The sequence below is a fragment of the Falco naumanni genome, chromosome 1 (assembly GCF_017639655.2).
Source record: "Falco naumanni isolate bFalNau1 chromosome 1, bFalNau1.pat, whole genome shotgun sequence".
In the NCBI taxonomy this organism is placed as follows: Eukaryota; Metazoa; Chordata; class Aves; order Falconiformes; family Falconidae; genus Falco; species Falco naumanni.
The window spans coordinates 85,081,711-85,101,142 of record NC_054054.1 but is presented as its reverse complement, the minus strand read 5'-3'; the positions used below and the strand labels follow the sequence as shown (position 1 = coordinate 85,101,142).

Genomic DNA, 19,432 nt, shown 5'->3' with positions numbered 1-19,432 from the left:
GAGCAAAAGCCTCATTATGAATAAGTTGCAGTGTAAATTAATTACCAAACTAGATTGATTTAAAAAAATAGAGAGACCATTTTAGTAATTTGCCTATTTATAAGCCTATTGAAATGAAGCTGAAAAAAGGAGTAAATGAGTTCTGCTCCATCTGTGGTTGAATGCCTGAAAATGAACGAAAGATAAGTCTATTTGAAATCTTCAATATCCATTTAGTTCAATGGGAGTATTGAGGAGTCTTAATTATATTTAAGGGAAAACCCTTGAAATTAAGGGAAATTAATTGTGATCTGAATGAGGTCTTGACCTAAAATCCATTGAGGTTATTTTTCAAACTTACTGAATAACGTAAATCAGAAAAAAAGTCACCAGACTCCCATGTTACACTGCTATAAGGTCAGAATTGCTCCTCCGGAGGCTAGTTGTAACCAAATGCAAATCGTCAGAGAACTACAATAGTAATTGTTTAAAAATATTTAGACAGACTACCTCTTCAAAACAATACTCAAATCCATCAGGCCATATTAAACCTGTGCAAGTCTCTAACGTGTAGAGAATTTCTCTGAGGTGGTACCCCTGGAACTGGTGCATGCTACAACTGCGGTATTAGTTTATATCTGTAAAACTGACTAATTGTTTAGTAACATTCAAGGTTTTCTTTCCCTTCCTGCTGCAGAATAAATTGGAGTAAAACATAAAGTTGCAGGGCTTTTTTTCATTCTGAATATTTGTATGGGTTTTTTTGTCCTGCAGTTGAACTAAAATTTAACCTGGACCAATACGTCAATAAAAGATACCCGGGTCTGGTGAAAATAGTGCGCAATAACAAACGAGAAGGACTGATCCGAGCCAGAATCCAAGGCTGGAAAGCAGCAACCTCTCCTGTCGTCGGGTTCTTTGATGCTCACGTTGAGTTCAACATTGGCTGGTAAGTTGTTGGCTGTACCCACAGGGACAGCAGCACTTTACACTGTGCCCTACGTCTCAAAGGCTGTGAAAGAGATTTACTCAGTGACAGGGAAGCTGAAAAGCTATAGGGACAAGACAGCTGTAGGCTGGTGTTATCACATTAGCAATTACTTTTGAATAATATTCTTGATTATTGCAACATTGCCAACAATCTTCTGCAATAGCTGCAAGATCCATAAAAAAGCTGTTGTGCCTGCTCTGCTACAGTTCAGTGGAGAGAGAAGTAATTTAAACCACAATGAATATGAAACCTCCAGAGCAGTCAAAAGGGGAAACACCATTAAGGAGGCTCTGGGCTGGAGGCAGATGCATGCTTTCAAGCACTTTTCTTATCTCCTTGTCATTTTCTATCATTTCTCCTTAGAAGCTTGAATACCAATCTGATTTCCTCATCAATTTTCTTGCATTCACATTTGAGGGAAACATTGAATTATTTCCTGCATTTTTTAATGGAGCTTGAAATTAGCACACGTTTCCTCATCCCCTTTGTTTTACAAGAGAGCAGTATTGACTGTGGCAAGCACTGTTTTGGGCTTAATGGGCCAGATCTGCAGTTGGAGTAAATCTCTGTAGTACCACTTAGTGGCATTGCCGGAAGTGAGGCCTGAAGGAACTAACAGGTACAGTCAGCTGAAAAGGGGCTGCTGGGCCCTTCAGTATGTGAAATGTGTGTTTTCCAAAGCTAGGCTGGTATTTGATAATGATGATGCAGGGTTATGGTGGAGTTGATTATGTTCTGCAGTTCCGGGAGATATCCCTGGGTTAAAACTAAAAATAACTGTGCTTACAACCAGTGAGAAATTTTAATTGCAAAGGAGTGTTTATTTTTATATGTTCATGAATATCTTTATAAAATGGAAGATGCAATAAAATAAGTCTTGTAGTGCAACTGGTTTATGTTCACCCCATTTTTCCCCCAAGACTATAATAGCAGATGTAGTAATTTTCTAGAAGCTTAAGAGCTGGTTTAATTTATTTATTTATTTACTTTTAAAGCATATAGGTCTTTCAAATCATTACAAATGTTCATCTAGGGTAATATTGGCTACTGGACAGAGTCAGGGACTGGGGAGAGCATACTCTGGGTGCTACGCCCAGTGCTTGTCCTGCCCAAGCTGCAGTCTTCTGAGCTTTGCAGAGAATTTTGTTAATTCAAACAAAATAAAGGACGTTGAGATCTTACTGATGTACTCTACCCAGAGAAGTTAGGCAATGGTGTCAGTAAGCAGGAAAGGGGTTTGTGATTGCTTTTGGGTTTGTTTTAGTTTTTTTTAATCTTACTGCTTTGCATTAATGTCAGAAAGGGTTGAAATCGTCATAGCAAGAACCTAGACTACTTAGTAAATGAGAGTGTGTGTATATCCCAGATAAAAAGTGTTTGCATTTACTGCATCCTCCCTGGTGTCTCTCCTTTCAACAAGTGTGCTTAAGTCTCAGGAATACTGCTGAGCCAGTCTGTGCAGCTGCTTTGAGACCACTTGGCTTCTGGAGTGGCTGCAGAGGATGAATGAGAATAGCAAACGTGCACCAGGAACATCACGTGTCCCTTTGTTTCAGAGCTGCATGTGGAAGCACAGGCTGTTCCTTTCTGGTGTTTATGTTGTTCCACTCAACCTTTGGGGCTGCTATGGCCATCTCAAACCTTGTTTTACCTGTTTCCTCCTACTTTTAATTCTGTCTACCTGTGCATATGCAGTTGCCTGTCATATCAGTTTTCATCTTAGCTCCTTTTACCAGGAGGGACTGGAATTCCTTCCATCTGGATTGCTGTGTTTTTCCCCACCAGATTGACACTACCCCTACTCTATAACCCTATACACTTGGTAGTCATGCAGGAGTGTCTTGTTAAAGTACTGCTATTCTGTTCTTCTTCCAAGTCTCATCTTGCATAAATATTTCCCCCCATTTACAATGTATATTCATGTATTCAGAGGCCACATGGATTGCTCCAACTCAAAGCTGTCCATGGATTTTTTGTGAGGCAATTAAAAAGAAGCCAATTCCTTTACCACAGAAAAAAAAGCATTAGCTTTCTGTTTGGTTTGTGTTCCATCTAAAAGTCAAGCACCTGCAGTACAGTTTTAGTCTTCCAGTCAGTGGCTGCTTTACCTGCCTAATCAGTTGGCAGATCAATTTATAAAGAATCAAAGAAGGACTTCACTTTCTCATTAAATATGCAGGACTCTGACAATAAGAAAACTTTTCTTTAAATAATATTTGCCCCATTTATGGGTGAGCTTTTACCTTATATCGCACTATAGCATTTTATGGGCTCTCATAGCATTACTCTCCAGGGACGCTTCTTCTAAACTAAAATGCAATCTGGTAGGATATAAAAAAAAAACCAAAAACCAAAAACCAAACCTCTACAACCTGGCAGGTCAAATTAGCTATTGAATTATTTATTTTGCTGTGCTTAATTGCTGCTTTTTTGCTTCTCGGGTGTTGAAATGTATTAGTACAGAGCAGAGATTTTCTAGTGACCTGTTCCCCTGAAGGCTTTTGATAGTGTGAGCCAATACTGCTGCTGTGAGAGCAAGAGTGGAGAGGACTAGCTGAAAGGGAGGCCATTACTATTAACTTTCAAATGTAATTTTAAATTAAAATTACATGATAATGTATGTGTACAGTTCATATTTTAAATTCTACCTGTCCTACAGTTTTAATGGTTACTTAATGTCAATAGGAGTAGCATCTCGAGTCAGCAACCCAACAGAACCAATTGATATGAAAATCTCCTGTACATTCCTCTCTGAGGGTGTATTTAAGCCTGTATAGTTCAGTTTTCCCTTCAGTCCTCTGAAGATTTCAGCATTCCTGCTCTGACTTTTGTATTAGGTCCATCCAGTGTGCGTTAAGCAACATAACACTGAGTATGGACCACTACATCCCAGCTGCTAATCGTGTTGCACAAGATGTGGAGCATTATATAAACTCCTGTCTTTGAGATGGGAAAGAATAACATGACAAGGATAAGAGAACTTCATTATATCTGGGAACAGCAAAGAGAGATAGCGGAGATGGGGTGTTAATTCTCTGGGTGAGAAAAAGGACACATTGAGTGAAGGAGAGCAGAAATCAGTAAGTGAAAGGCAGAAACCATAATATACTAGCAGTTGTAAAGAGGGTGCTAGGAGCTGCAAAGGAAGACATAATGATGGAGTACTATACTTGCATTCTATCTTAGGAATTGCCTTTGCTCCTGTTGCAGAGGTAGTATCTGCACCGAATGGAGTTATGCAGTACTGTAGTAGTTAAAATTTTGCCAGACTAAGGGGAATTATCAATAAGGAAGCAATGGAGTAAGAGGATATAATGAAAAGATTTCAACATACCAGAGACAGACCAACATGAGAAAGAAGACCTGAAAATTAAGCCAAGTATCCATCAGACTGCGCCACACACATCCCATCATTATGGATTTTCCTGGAAGTTAGCAGTGTTTTAAAAATACAGAAAACTGCTATTTTAATGAACTAGGAAGAACCAAAGATCAGGATCCCTAAGTCTGTGAATGATGCTTGGCAAATGCTATTTTATACTGTAGTATGTAGTGCAATTTGTTGTAGTGTCTGTAAGCAATGGATTCTCGAGAAAGTATGTAAAGAAAAAAGGAAGTTGATTTCCTTCTAATGACTTTGGTTATCTCAAGTACTCTGTTACAGAAACTTGGTTATGCTCTTGTAGGGCAAAGCCACAAGGTCTTTGGCCCCCTTGAAAGCTCCCTTGTTACTATTTTCATGCAGTGTACTGAAAGCCAAACTGTGAGCAGGCAAACTCCCCACCTGTTCAAGCTCAGGTGGCTCTTCAGGGACCTGGCGAGGTCCAGGTGGCTTTCTCCTAGTGAGAGAAGTGCTGAAGGTAAGGGTGAACTTATGTTTGCAGTCCTCATCCTATGCGGTCCCTCCCCTGGGGAGGGTAAAAGCCTATCACTCCTGCTCAGGACATGGCCCATTGCAGCATCCCTGGTACCATGCTAACTTTGACCTGGGAAGATTTATTTATTTAAAAGTGAAGGAAAAGACATGGTTTTATTAAGGGAATTTGTTCTCATCCAAAGCTTCTACCATCACACAATATCAATTTGCTAACATAATAGAATACATGCTTTAGAGGGCAAAAGTGAGCTGATACTAAGTGGAGAGGGAAGTGTTCAGCATCAGCCATGTGGGCTTCTTGGATTGATGGGACAGCACCAGCTTACATACAGACAACATGCCAGAAAAGCAACTTCAACTATTCATCTACCTAAAGAACCTAGAGTGTTCATTGAAGCATCATCATTGCTTTTCAGTGGTGCAGAAAAGAGCTATTGAGATTTGGCAGCCGAAGAGCTGATCTTTAACTCTCCAGCAGGCATTTATGCTGTGTTGGCTCCATTCTTGCTGGGGGCTGGAGGTCTGAACCTTCCCCAGGCACACAGGAATGCTGATAGAGATGTGAGGTAGAACAGATGGGGAATTTCTCTCTCCTCTTAGAGACTGAGGAAGGAAGTATGAATTATTTTTTTAATTATTTTTTTTTAGTTTTCTGAACACTTATTTACAGGAAAGTCATTCTGCATGAAATATCCCCCAGTTGGCCATAATGAAGAATTATATATGTGAGTAGATCTGCTTGTCTGCATCTGATAAATGTATATTGTCAGTGAAATTTGAGGTAGTGTGTAAAATCACATGCAAAATAAGCTTTCAATTTACACAGATCTTTTTTTTCTTATATTCTCTGTTAAGTTTTTACTTCATGGTGCATGACAGTGGTACAGCCAGAGTAAAATATGGTTTTAAACTTACTAAGCCATAAAATCTAGCAGATGAGGCCATGTTGTATTTCTTTTATGTCTTGTAAGGACTCTTCCTTAAGTCCTTACCAAAAAAAAAAAAAAAAGAAGAAGAAGAAATTCTAATTTGTGAAAAGAGGGGGAGGAAAAGCGTTGGACTTTTTAATGTTAGTTCTTCGTTTTTTATTGGAGTAAAAACTAGAATAGTGATGGTGGAGAGAAACAAAAGACCTGTTTATCTCAAAAGAACCCAGAGGTTAGGGTATTTGGGTACCCACTTGGGAGAGGGAAAAATTTGAGAGACATTTTCCAATGCAATTCCTGTTATTTAGGAAAGGATTTGCTTTTGGGCAAAATCAGAAAAAGTGTAGTTTGGGGAGAGGCAAGGGGCGAGGGAGTTATTGACAAATGCCTAGTACAATCATTCTAAGTAAGAACTGGAAAGTGTTCTGGGTCCTCAGATGATGCGTGTTAGCAAAGCGTCCCTGAAGTTGTGAAGTCCATTGAAGTAGAAGAGTTGTACAGCAGAGGATCTGGCCTGCAGCATGCATGGGGTTTCTCTTAGATCCTGTGCATTTATTCGTATGTTGTGCCTTTTTAAATATCTGCTTGAAGTCAGCAGGTGTTTTTACATATTTAAAGAGATGAATTATATAATCATGCGTGCTGAGGAGCTCATTACTTACTTGGTTTTATCTGTTTTCTATCTGGAAGAAGCTGTTCTTAGCATTGTGAAAAATTAGGCTTCCCCAATGGCATGAACTCTCCAGCAATCTGATGGGGATGTAAGACAGCATACAGTTTTTGTTTGCTGTGGTTGCCCGTGGGGTTTCAACTGCTCTGAATTGGCCCAATATTAAATACAGAATGCATATATGTTCAGAGAGAGACTTACAATGGGATTAGAGGAGCCTGTGTGATCACAATATGACCCCTGCCTTTGCTCTCAATCTTCTTACAAGCTTATTCTATAGTCTGCGTTCCAACTCTTTTCCTAACTCTAATGTTTATATAGTGGGAGCACTTGTTCTTTGAGGCCCACAGTACTGGCACTGCTGGAGCTCCCGCTGAGTCATCATGGGTGCTCAACACCTTGGAAAATCCAGTGTTCATCCAGAAATTGACCCACTGGTAGGCAAGGCATCAAATGCATGAAATGCCTGTGCTATTTATGGCTAGTGATATGCTCAAGAGTCTTTGACAAATTGACACATCCTTTTGTTATGAACTTGCTCTCCATCAGAGATTCCTTCCCAAATTCTCCAAGAGAGTTTCTGAAAGGAGAAATCACTTACCTGCTGTGGATCTTCCTCCCAGCACATCGTTGTGCCTGTGGGAAGCCCAACAAAATCATAGGACAGCAATATGCTTTGTGGAGTTTCAACCAAGCACTGTCAGTTGCAGGGCTGAGTCCTGGGAATGAGACTTCAGCAGTGTGTTACCGTTTTTCTGGAACTGTTTTAGAGGAGTGAAACCCAGGTGAAAATACCCTTTAGCCTAGTGGAGTCTATAACAGTGCTAAATTTACTGTCCTTTCTCTTCTAGCTTTAACCATTCGCCAGCAATCTATTCAGAGTGAGAGGAGGACACTGACAGTATATGTATTTCAGTGAGGACAGAAGGGAGGAACTTCTTATGTCACTCATATTCCAGCCCAAATTGTCTGCTTGTTTTTTATGAAGTGGAAAAAAGAACTGGATAATGTGAAGTACTACCTTTAAAGCTGAATATTTTGATTATACTTACTGAAATCCATCATGTCTATGAATATGCCTAGGAGATTTTTTTCCTCTTGCTCCAGTAAATAACCTGTTAACAATATATGCTACTCTGTGCCCATAAAGCACATTGATACAAGTTAGGAACCCAGTATTTTTGCATCTGTGAAAAACAGAGATTAATCTCAAAATTCACATCCAGTTTATGTACTTAATCAGGCAAGGCTGAATCCTGCCTCACTGCCAACAGTGGCCATGTGGAAAGGAAATAACATATTTGCAGCTCATCAGTATAGCATGCTGAACATACCTGGACTTCAGCAACCTCTTCCACTCTGTCCTTTTAGTCTTGGGAGCTGCCAGGAGCACCTGACTTCTGCAGATGCACAGTGGAAAAAAACAAGCGGGGAGGGGGGGGGAGCCAGGGAAAGGACACTGGTGTCTATAAAGAGGATGAGTAAATCTACATAATAATGTAGCAGCTTAAAATTGGTAAAAAAAATTAGAAATTACTAGGAAAGATTTAATCATAATGCTTTCAAAAACCTGAAGCAATTAGACAAAGCCAGAATTACCAGCAAGGTTGACAAAGGATTTGATGAATGTGCAGCTCAGCTTACAGAGACAAAGACATTGTGTAAGTCCATTCAGGCTAATAGAGCTACTCCAGCACTGGATTTTGCTAGCAATAAATAGCAATTAAAACCCCCTCATATTTCATGGATTACCTAAAATAAGCAATGTAAACACAGTCCATTACCCAGTCCTAGTCAAGCTTGTAGTCCTTCATTGACCATTACCTAGGGATCTTGGCAGGCAGAAAACCAGAGCACAGGCAGTGGCGGTGGTGCAGAGGGCACTGGCAGAATCTGGGATTTGAATGTTGCTGTAGATCCCACTCAGATGAGCTAGCCCTTGGCGTCTGATACCCCAGCGCTGTTCTGCTGTCCGTGCTCAGGCAGGACAAGGTGTAAAACCTCATGGGTGTATAATGTTTAATTAAAAGGCTCTCCATTCTGAGTTTTGCTAAGTAACAGAGAACAATTCTGCACTAGATTTTCCATCTGTGACTCAGAGCCTTCTCTCTTCCTTGTGAGTGTGAACATATTTTGGAAGTTAGATAAATGTGCAGTCTGTCCAGATACTACTGAACCTTTCCTCTTCCTAATAACTGCAGGGATATGATTTCCACACATGTAGATACAGACAGAGGAAGAAAGCCACTTCCATTGGGGAGAATGGGAGGTTGAGAAAATGAAGTTCCAGCAGGTTTTTTCATACTAGTTCACTCCATAATCTTGGCGTGGGATTTTACCTCATCTGTAACCTGAGGGTAAAGATATCAGAACTTGTTGAATTAATAATATATTCAACATTTAAATTTCTTGAGTGCAGGGGACTGAAACAGAACTTTCATCACATGGACAGCTTTCAGACACTCCAGATTTCATGAAAGTTCAAAATCTGAGATTGCAAATTAATAGATTAATAGAGATTAATGAAATTTCAGATTTTTTTTTTATTTGACTGCTCCTTGTGCCCCTCCTTGTGCGCTCCTTGTGCCCCTCGGATGCAAAGCGCCAAGTCAGGGGGTAATGCATGTAAGCCATACCACCAGAAAAACACAGGAATTCAGTCAACTGTAGAGTGATGGGAGTAGTTTGGTGATGGCTGGTGTGACAGCAGCACCAGAGCTGGGAATGGATTGTTCTTGTTATGAGGAAAATGAGGACCCAGATTAGCATTTCCAAGATGCAAATATCAAATGAACACAATCACAAATATGATTGAGGGCTGAAAATCAGAGTGACTGTTAAATATTTTCTTCACATTCGTTCTCTAACCATTATTTGGGATACACTTCCAACAGTCCAATTTTAAGCTGTCTTGCAAAGTAGCAGGCTAAATTCCCCTTATATTCAAAACAGGCCCCTCTGGAACATTAATAATCTCACCTTTTTCCAGTGTCAACATTATTATGAGAAGCATCTTTCTATGAAAGTGTCACCCTCCATGCCTCTCTGCTGAGAATGAAAGTTTGAGGCAATTACCTTGGATATGGGGGGTCTATTGCAGACATCTGACATTAAAGGTGAAGAATTCCTACCTTTTTTAGCTTTTTCATTGCATGATTTGAATCTACCCTTCAAAGTAAAATGTGTGCAAAATGAACACACAAAGAGGAACCGCAGAAGGAACACAGAAACTTCAGGATAGTTTTAAGTATGATGGTTAAATGGTCTTGCTTTGTATCAACATAAACATCCCAGTAATCGAGGACTTGAGGATTTGGTGACCAAAGAACTCTAACCAAGAGATAAAAATAGTTTTAAATACTCCCAGTCTTTTCTTGCTTGTCAAAGACCTGTTTTGAGATTCAGATGGTAGTGAATGATAGAATTAAATTCGTACAAAGGAAACTCCTTTATAGATCTCTGATTCCAAAGGCAGGCAGGCAGTTTTCCTGCTTTGCAGGGCAGATCTGGAAATCAGACCCAAACATAATAAATTTTCTGCATGCTATGGGAGTCACTGGGTGCAGCTGTGTCTGGTTCCAGGTCTCACTGCTCTGAGACTTCCCCGCTGCACCAAATCTGTAGATGCAATGTGCAAGGCTTCAGGAGCAGGCTACCTCCCAAGGTGTTTATCGGGTTTGCAGGGGAACTCAGAGTCAGCTCTGCGACAAGGCTGCTGCTGCAAGTGCTCTGCCTGGACAGTGACCTGCTCCAAGGTCTTTTTTTTTCGCCTGCACAACTGTGAAGATGAGGATTGAAGGGACAGTGTACCCTCAACAAGTCTGCTGATGTTACAAAACTGGGAGGAGAGGATGATACACCAGAAGTCGGTGCTGCCATTCAGCAAGACCTGGACAGGCTGGAGAGCTGGGTGGAGAGGAACCTGATGAACTTTCATTCAAAACCTGCCTGGACACGACCCTGTGCAGCCGGCTGCAGGGGAGCCTGCTTTAGCAGGGGGCAGGGCTAGGTGATCTCCAGAGGTCCCTTCCAACCCCAACTATTTTGTGGTTCTGTGGTTCTTTTTCCAATCATACAATTAGTGGCCTGTCATTAGCGACATCTATACCTGTTGCTTGCTGTTTTGAAATCCTTTATGTCAGAGGCCAGAAGGGAGTGGGAGAGACTCCTGCTGATCCTATGCACAGGAGTTAGCACAGCCATGCATTGAGGCACCTGATTTTGATGGGAGAGGGGTGTCTGGCCCTCATCTCCATTGCTCTGCTGCGTTTTCTGCTGCTGCCTCTAGACTGATAGGCAGAGATAACATTATGGAAAGAACAAAGCAGATTCATCTTTTCTGCATTCTTCCCTGCTTTATTGGATTTGGAAGAGTTTTTCTGCCATCCACCCAATCGTTTTTAAAAGGGTTAGTCTGATAAATGTAATCTCATGTTAGTAATGTAAGAATGTAAGTGGCTTATCCTGATTTTGTGGGTCACATTGACTCCTTAAGTATGTGCCTGAGCGTGGCTTGCAGACTCTATGAGTTGGCAGTCTGAATCCTGTACTGCATTGTTCTGAGTCTCTCTCAGTTGTTTCTTGTCTCCCACAGAAAAAAAAAATAAAATATCTCCTTTGAATCTGGGATGCAGTTCTCTAAATGCCATGCAAAAGAAGGGGCAAAACCAAATGTATGATCCTGCTAAGGAAATATTTTAAAGCCAAAAAGGTACTTAACAACCTGAGCTGAAATCATTGTACCGCCCCTGGGCTGCTGCACTTTCATGCTTCTGTGGAGGCCTTTGGTAACTTGCGGGACTGGGCTTTGACAATAGAAGTACTGATGAATTCAAATGTCATTTTTTGTAGAAGAATCCAAATCAAACTAGTTTAACTCTCTTTGACTTACCTCCAGATGAAGTGCTGTGACACCTTGTCTTTTGGTCAGTTATGCTCTTATTTTACATTGTTTTGTGATGGTTTGTTTGGAGTAAGTAGCTCATCACCAATACTCAGTTCCACTGAACCTGCGTGCCTTTTTATTGATGTGGGAGGGGTGAAAAGAAGAGAAAGCAAGCAGTATGTGACCTCGTGTAAGTAATGTGGAGTCTGTGTACATGAAAGAAATATTTTGGCTGCATTCAAGTACAGGGAAATTGCTGTCTTCTTACAGAAGTGATCAGAAAATGTATGATAGTTCAGATTGAAGACTGAAAATGGAGGTTGAATTAATTTCATAACTTGTTCCTTTCTGTTGGCCTACACAAGAAAATACATGGTAACAAACTAAAGATAAGATAACAAATAAAGTATAAGGTAACAAATTTGAAACCACAAAGGAACAATTGCCTTTTAACCAACAACAAAGAAAAATGACAAAAGATCAGTGTTCAAATCCTACTCTTTCTGTGGATCACAGCAAACCACCATTCCCTTAAAGATAGATGCGAAAGCTCTGCAAAATCTTCAAAGCTTATTTCTAGGGGAAACACAGTTACAAAGGGATGAACCAGCAGCTGTTTCTAATACTACTTTGAGAAGTGCTTTCCATCCTTATGTAAGTCTGCTACCTCTTTGGATCAGTTTCTCTGTAAATTGATAGCAACTTCAGGCTACCTTGGTCAGAAATGAATGTTTTCACTAAAGCTTTTTACTTTCCTGAAACACTTTGGGATGTAGCTTCTCTTGAAAGCACATTGATGTTTTAAAGCCTTTTGAAATGATGGCACATTTCCTGCAGTTCACTGCTTTTGCACCATCTGGCAATGGAAACCTTCTTATCAGCAAAGGGGTTTTAGAAGGCATAATGCAGCCACGCTTGTCATTCAGACTAGGTCCGATGGGGTCAGTCCTAAGGAAACAAGATTAAAACCTTTGAGTAACCCTCAGGTTCATTCAGTCCCTGGTGTGTAGTTTGCCCTTTAGGCCTTGTCAGCGGGAGCAGGTATTTAATTGCTACCAGTTATCCTGATTGTGTCACCCTTATGCAACCATTTAGTCACTCTTGGTGATAGTGTCTCTCAACACTTGTCCATTGCAAAATGAACTGACAATCTCCAGGCCTCAGAACAAGTGTTCGGTAAAATTTAGTGTTGTTAAACTCTGGTATAGTTTCACAAAGGTAATAATTCATGTGCTGTTACTCTGTGAAGTATCCCATACCAAGCTTCAGCCTTTTCCGTGTGTAGCAGCGATCCGTATCCGACCCCGCTGTGCTGTGCTCTGGGCTGCCAGCTCACTGGGTGCCTGCCCTCAGGATTGGAGAACTGCGCTGGGCAGACTGCAAAGCAGCACCTGGGATTACTGGATGGCTGTAAAACATTTTGCTGTTTTTATTGTTCTCAGGGTGGAACCTGCACTTACCCGGATCAAAGAAGATCGAAAGCGGATCATCTTACCAGCAATTGACAATATCAAGTACAACACTTTTGAAGTGCAGCAATACGCCAATGCAGCCCACGGCTATAACTGGGGCCTCTGGTGCATGTACATAATCCCGCCGCAGGACTGGCTCGATAAAGGGGATGAGTCAGCTCCCATCAGGTAAATCTCCCATGCGCTGTCACTGTGGTACTAGCCATGTTTCCGTCTCAGCTGTCTGCCAAGGGGGATTTCAAGTGAATCAAGGCTACAGGCTCTGTACCAATAGTCAAATGAAAAATGAAAGTGAAGAAAACAGATGGCTTTACAAAGCTGGGGACGTATGTGTCGCATCTCGGAGCTGCGCCACAGTGTGAGCAGAAGTGCATGTGCTCTAGTTGTGAATGTGTGGTTCAAGTTTGCATCGTAGCCCTTAGTAGGGTAGCAGGATCTTTTTCATCTATGCTTTTATTTTCCAGCGGACTCTAGCGTGAGTAATAAGCCAGTGAAACATGTGCATGAGAAACAAAGATAGTTTGTGTGTGATTACAAAGACACTGGCTTCACTTGTGGTCTGTAGGCAGCACTCTTGGCCATCAGCCCAAACCAGAGTTTCCCAGCAGCACTAGTAGGAGATGCATTAGCCTTGCCTTGTTCAAGAGTTGCACTTTTTTTTGAGATTTGCACATGTTCTGAGTTTTCCAACTGGATTCATTTTAAAATGAAGCTGGACCACATAGAGTCTCATTTTATTTTTCTCTATAAGGGAATGTTTTACCTTACAGAAATGGAATTTTCTAAGGAAATACTGTTTCAGGACTGTAATAGTGTTTTTGAGAATTGTTACAGTGGGAAAACAGGAACTGATAAGAAATGGGCTTTCTTTCCCCTTAATTTAAAAATTCACATCTCCAGTAGAGGTGCTTGTCTAACTGCTCCTCTGAGAAGTACTGTGCTGAGTGAAGGATACCATTGTTAGCAACTCATGAAATAAATGCTAAAAAATGTGAAGCCCAGGCATGCACTTTGGGTTGCTGTGCCCTATTTTTGAGATTTCTTAGGAAGGACACAAATTACCACTTTACAGTCATCTTCTTTTTGATGTGTATCAGCTTCATCCTAAATTAAGCTAAAACTCTATGGTATGTTTCCAATGTGGGCTCTGGCAGAAAAGTTGATGTCCTTCCCTTCCAGTGCAGAGCTTGGGTTGTCTGGTCCTGAGAATTCTGTCCAAGCACTTCAAACAATGTACCTAACTGAAAGGATGCTGGTGGTCTTTTGGAAGTGAAAGAACACAGACGAACTGATGGTGTTTCCAAGTGATTGGGTGGATGGGGCCATCTCACAGGATCCATCCCTCGTACAGGAAGCAGTGTTGCAATCCGTATTTGAGCAAGTGTTGCAAGTTGCACTTAGGTTCATTCTCATACCTTGCGACTGCAAAAGAGCTATACAGCAACATTAACCTTATTTACTACAAGACAGCACAGTCCTTCATCACTGACCCTTTGCTCAGCTTGAAACCTCAATAAGCAGGAAAGTAATTACTTAGGAAATCAGTTTTCCTGGATAACGTGCCCTGCTGTCTTCACATTGTTTTAAAAGTGCAGGTGTTTTATATCTGTTTCACTCAGCCCTGAGAAATAGTTTATTGATGAAGGAAAATTAATCAGCCAAAGCTTTCATTTCTGAAATCAGGGTTTCATTCTTTTATTCCTGAAAGGTTTTGCACACTTCATTACTTCTAGTTTATATGTGAAATCACTGTAATAATTTCCACATGATTTTTTGAGTATCTTCTGTTCTGGAGACAATGATCACATATCAGATAAGATTGAACTAGGAGGTTAAACCTCAGCAAGTTCTTATACGTGACTTTCAGTGGTGGTGGCTTGTGTACTCCCTAAACTATGGAAGCTGCATCTGCAAAACACTTCTGGAAATTCAGCTACAGATCTTTTTAATCAAGAATAAGGAATCTCATCCCTGTAATGCTGGGAGAAGAGGATTTTTTCAGCAATACAGGGTCTGATTTATCATGGGATTTCCTCAGGTTTATGTTCAAGCTCTTGCACTGAGCTGGACTAATACAGAAGTGAATAAGGTCCAAACTTAAGCACTGAGTAGTGTTGAAATCTGACGCATGGCTCCTGAGAGGAGCAATTTCATTCTGAACCCAAGTGAAGAAACCCTCCAATTCAACAGTGCATAAACTGCCCAGAGACAGGTGAGACGAGCAGCACAAGGAGGAGCACGCCCAACTCTTGCTGACAAATACCAGGAGCATTCAGCTCTTGTGCTTACCTAAGTATCTCTCCTGCAAATTACGAATTACATGTCCTAAAATGCAGAGGCATCAGTGTTGAACCATGAACACTTACCTCTCTCCCTGGGAACACGTGCTTTAGCAGAGCATCTACTTCGAAGCCACACTGCACCGATTTCTGATGGGTCTCCAGAGCAGTAGCACCTGGATGGATTTGCAAAAGCATTTGGCTGTGCTGTTGGTGCTGTTGTGTTACGCCTGCCGATAGAAATACAATGCAATTTTGTGGCTTTTAAGTGATATGCCAGTGTAATTATGGTAATGGAAAGAGTGAGCATGCAGGTGATTGATGAAAAGGATCAGGAAGTCCGTACTTAGAACGGAGATTTGAAAGCACCCATGATGGGAACTTAGCAGCTGTAGAAAATCTAAGGTGTATTTTCAAAAGGAAGGGGAAGTCAGACTAATGAGCAAACTTTTTCAAAAATCTCTGTTGGTTTGGTACAGATTCTGGGTTTGCAGCCAGCTTTCCAAACCATGTACTGCAACTACGATTTCTGTTTCAGTCTGGTTTGCAAGGCGTGCAAACTAGTCCTCATCAATGGTGTTTGGATCCGTGTGTCTCTTCAGTGCACTCATTGCAGGACTGTTCGTCAACACAAAAACTGCAAGTTCATGTAATCCTTGCTGACGCTGTCCCTCTTAAGGCTTCCTTAGACACGGTCTTCAGTAAATAGTGGATTTCTTTTGTGTCTCACTGTATGTTTTGTAAAAGAAAAGGCTAATAACCCCATGACAGGCTTCATGGTTGGTATAGCTGAATACTTTCTCCCAGATCTCCAAAGGGATTAAAATTTTTCAGTGTTAAAAAAATGCATACCCTTGTATCAGTGAGGATCAGAGCCCTGGCATTTCTGATATTTGCATTGTATTAATAAATATCATCGATCTGCAGAATTGGGTGAGGCATTTAGAAAGTAGAGTCCATTTCTTGTCTTCTTCTGGGATTACACGATGTATGTGCTTGCTTCTTTTCTCAGGAGTTTTTTTATTTGAAGCCTGATCCTCTACTTTCTTGGACACTAAGTGGTATGATCCTACTCAGAACGCTGCTGGGAAGGAGCAGGAACTGTCCCTCAAGTCAGTGGGGCACCGTACAGGCAGTCGTGTCAGGTGCACACCATAAAATGTCAGATCAGCTGTTGTGGTCCAAGTGGCAAAGGGCATGTGGCCTTGAAGTGCAAACAGAGGTAAAGAAATAGCAAGAACAGTGTCAGATTTTGTAAAGATACAGTTTAAAGTTGGTTCTTTTCTTTTTTCCCTGCATTAATACTCTGAAATTCAGAACAATTGATGTTCCCCAAATCGGTTTCTGCAGGCAATCCATTTTGCATGTTTGACATTTGAGATGCAAGATGTCTACAACGTGAAGATTTAAATGAGAGTGGTTATTTTGACATGCTGTGTCCATCACGTTGTTTTCCATTTGTGTTCCTGAGAACACACTGCCCAAAATCATCCTTATCATCTGGCAACAAACTGTGTAACAAAGGATCCTATTTCAGAGGGTTTCTAATGAATTTGACTATGCATTGAAACAAGCTGGGTTTTTTTCTGTATGCAGAAGATACTACTGGGTTTTGGAACAGCAAAGAAGGTTTATGGTATCCTGGGCTCTGGCTCATCTTCCCTCACCTGCCGTGATTATGATGGACTGCTCTGTGTTTGATTTCTTGATCAGCAGCCACTAACATTAGAGTCATTAGTCAGCCTCAGTCAGCCAAGCGCTGCACAGCTTTCCATTTTATCTTCCTCCAGCAGCAGTGGTGCATTTCATTGCTGCATATGTTCTCACTTACTGCTGTAATATGCTGGAGCTTGGTACCAGTAGGAATGGGTATGTGCGTGCACTGAGTCAGCTGCCCTACACAGCAGGTGTGCCTCGCTCAGGTATGGGAACTGTCGTCTGACAGACCACAGTGAAGTGACTCGTGCTGCCGGCTCCAGCTGGGAGCGTGCGTGCCCATCTCGTGCAGTCAGGCCCTGCGCTGGTCTGTCACAGCGGTGGCGATGCAGCCATGGCGGGTCCACACTGCTCTGGGGAGAAATCCAGCTGCGTACCTGAGCTTAGGAAGGGGCTCATCTGTAACGTCTTTCGGGATAAACCATACTGTCATGTAATAATAAAACTGGTGACTGTTTATTGATTGGTTGTGGCCATCTTTTCAGCTGCTGGTTCACAGGAGTCTGTAACAGAACAGTTTCTTTTTTATTTGCCCAAGTTCTGGCGGGTATCCTGCCTGTTCCGAAAAATATACTTCTCTGCGTCATCAGAGAGATATTCTGCATCCCTATTGCCCTGCCTTTCCTAGCCAAGCATTCTGGGTTGCTTTTTTTCACATGCTGTAGCTCTCCAAAGGGGTTAACAAACCTTCCCATCATTAAGCTTGTCAGTTTTTTTCCTGTTGCTACTAAGCAGCAAATCTGTCCTTGAGTTCTGTTCCCACAGCCTGGTATGACTCTTTCTTGCAGAAGACATGAGTTGTAAGAAAAAATAAATGCTTATGCAGGTACCATGCAGGTTTCCCCACTCACCTGTCAGGCCAGGGGTGAGGTGCTGCTTAGGAACCTGAATCAAAGAAACATTCTATCAAGGAAGGTGGAAACCCCAAAGATATGGGAAGTGACGTGTCATTTGAGTCTTCTTCTCCCTCTCCTTATCCCTGTTTATATACATTTATGTTTATACATTTTTAAACAGTTAATATTTGTGTTTGTATGTATGTATTTGTGTGTGAGTATAGGTCAGTTGTCCTGGAAATTGGACTTATGTGCTCTGAAAACTGTTTCAAGTGTGACCTGCTTGCATGTATACTGACCTTAAGGCAAGGGGAGAAAGATGCCTAAGGGAGAGGAAGACTTACTGTGTCACGTGCAGTATGTCAGTTCAGCACTCATCCCTTTCTCTTTCACTTGGTGTTGACAACCCCCCAGGCAGCACCCGTCATTGTCTGTGAAGGGAAGGAGGGGGATGCACCTGGCTGGAGAAATGGATGTTGGTGCCTGCTGGAGTTTTGCTGACAGAGCTGTGCTCCTGGAGACCTAAAATGAAATAGTTATGACTCAGACCTACAGCAAGCAGCTTTCATTTCTGTCCAAGGTGTCCTCTGCTTCTGGTACCCCACCCCATAGCAGGCACTGCCCTTTTCCATGCAGTGCATCTCTTCCCTCATAACCACCTGCACTGGACCTGCTGCAGCAGCAGGCAGGGAAGGAGGGGGTGTTCACCATCATGAACCGCTGCTCTCTCTGCTTCCTCCCTTTCCCCAGGGTATTACCCAGAGTAATGTCTCTCTCATCTCCCTTGCTACAGCCATGCCATCAAGTAACTTCCACAAATTTACTATGCTGTACCTTTCTGCAGTGCAGAATCAATACTATTCTATGTTGCATTTCAAGGTTTTAGCTGCAAAAAACATGTTGCTGTGTTTCCCACATTATCCCTTGAGTGCTGCTGTTGATTGTAATTAATGCTTATAACATCCTCAGTTGTGTCAAAGAATATTCCACAGATCAATGAAGTTGCCCAGCACCTTTGGGGTGTTGGTAAAAAATAGCATACTTCTATTTTGTGATGTCTTCCTTCTAAAAAGTGTTTTACTGAATAGTGCATGATTTAAGGAAAAGGGTCCCTCTATATAAAGCAGATGTGGTTTAGATTAACATATTTTACTCTGAAGCTGTGAAGTGCTAGAGGCATGCCCCATCTCATTTGCTGGCCCCTGGCTAGTGAGCAGTGTTTAAGATGTACTAATATGGTTCCTTTTGCTTATGTATCCATTTCTAACTTTCAAGGGGAGTCTTTGCTGCACTGTACTAAAAGTAGTAGACATAATGGAGTTTTTAAAGTACTGGAAAAACTCACTGATAGCAGCCAAATGAGGGTCACATGTTTTTTTCAGGAGCAGTTTTTTTTTAAAAGTGTTTTCACTATGTCAATGTAACACTGTAGTCCACTATAAAATTACCCACCATATAATCTTAAAGCACTTTTAGAAGTTAATCTTAGGCTTTCAAGCTGCTGAAGCAGTTCTCAGACTTTTACCCAGTATTATTCCATGTGCTTCACAAATGGAGAAACAGAGGCAGAGGGAGGTGGCTCAGATGAATGGCAGAGCTGGGAATAGAGTCAGGGTCCCCCAGCTCACGGGGCTGTGCAGTTGCATTACACTTAGTTTACAGTTGGGTCAGTCAAAGCGCAGGGAAGTTAAGAGCCTGGGCTTGACAAGGACTGAATGCCCCAAACTCTGGTTGAACCTGATGGACATGTTGAACACACATTGTGCATCATAGGCAGGTTCTTCCATTGCATCAGGATGCA

The 19,432-nt window shown here is 41.6% G+C and overlaps 1 protein-coding gene across 4 annotated transcripts in view; it reads left to right on the top strand.

Moving 5' to 3' along the window:
• GALNT9 (polypeptide N-acetylgalactosaminyltransferase 9) overlaps positions 1 to 19,432 on the top strand; it is a 323,797-nt gene that overhangs the window by 220,937 nt on the left and 83,428 nt on the right. For all 4 annotated transcript variants that reach the window (XM_040602335.1, XM_040602327.1, XM_040602344.1 and 1 more), the window contains 2 exons: positions 754 to 928; positions 12,771 to 12,968. In XM_040602335.1, the coding sequence (XP_040458269.1) occupies positions 754 to 928; positions 12,771 to 12,968 (373 nt within the window). The remainder of the gene's footprint in view (positions 1 to 753; positions 929 to 12,770; positions 12,969 to 19,432) is intronic.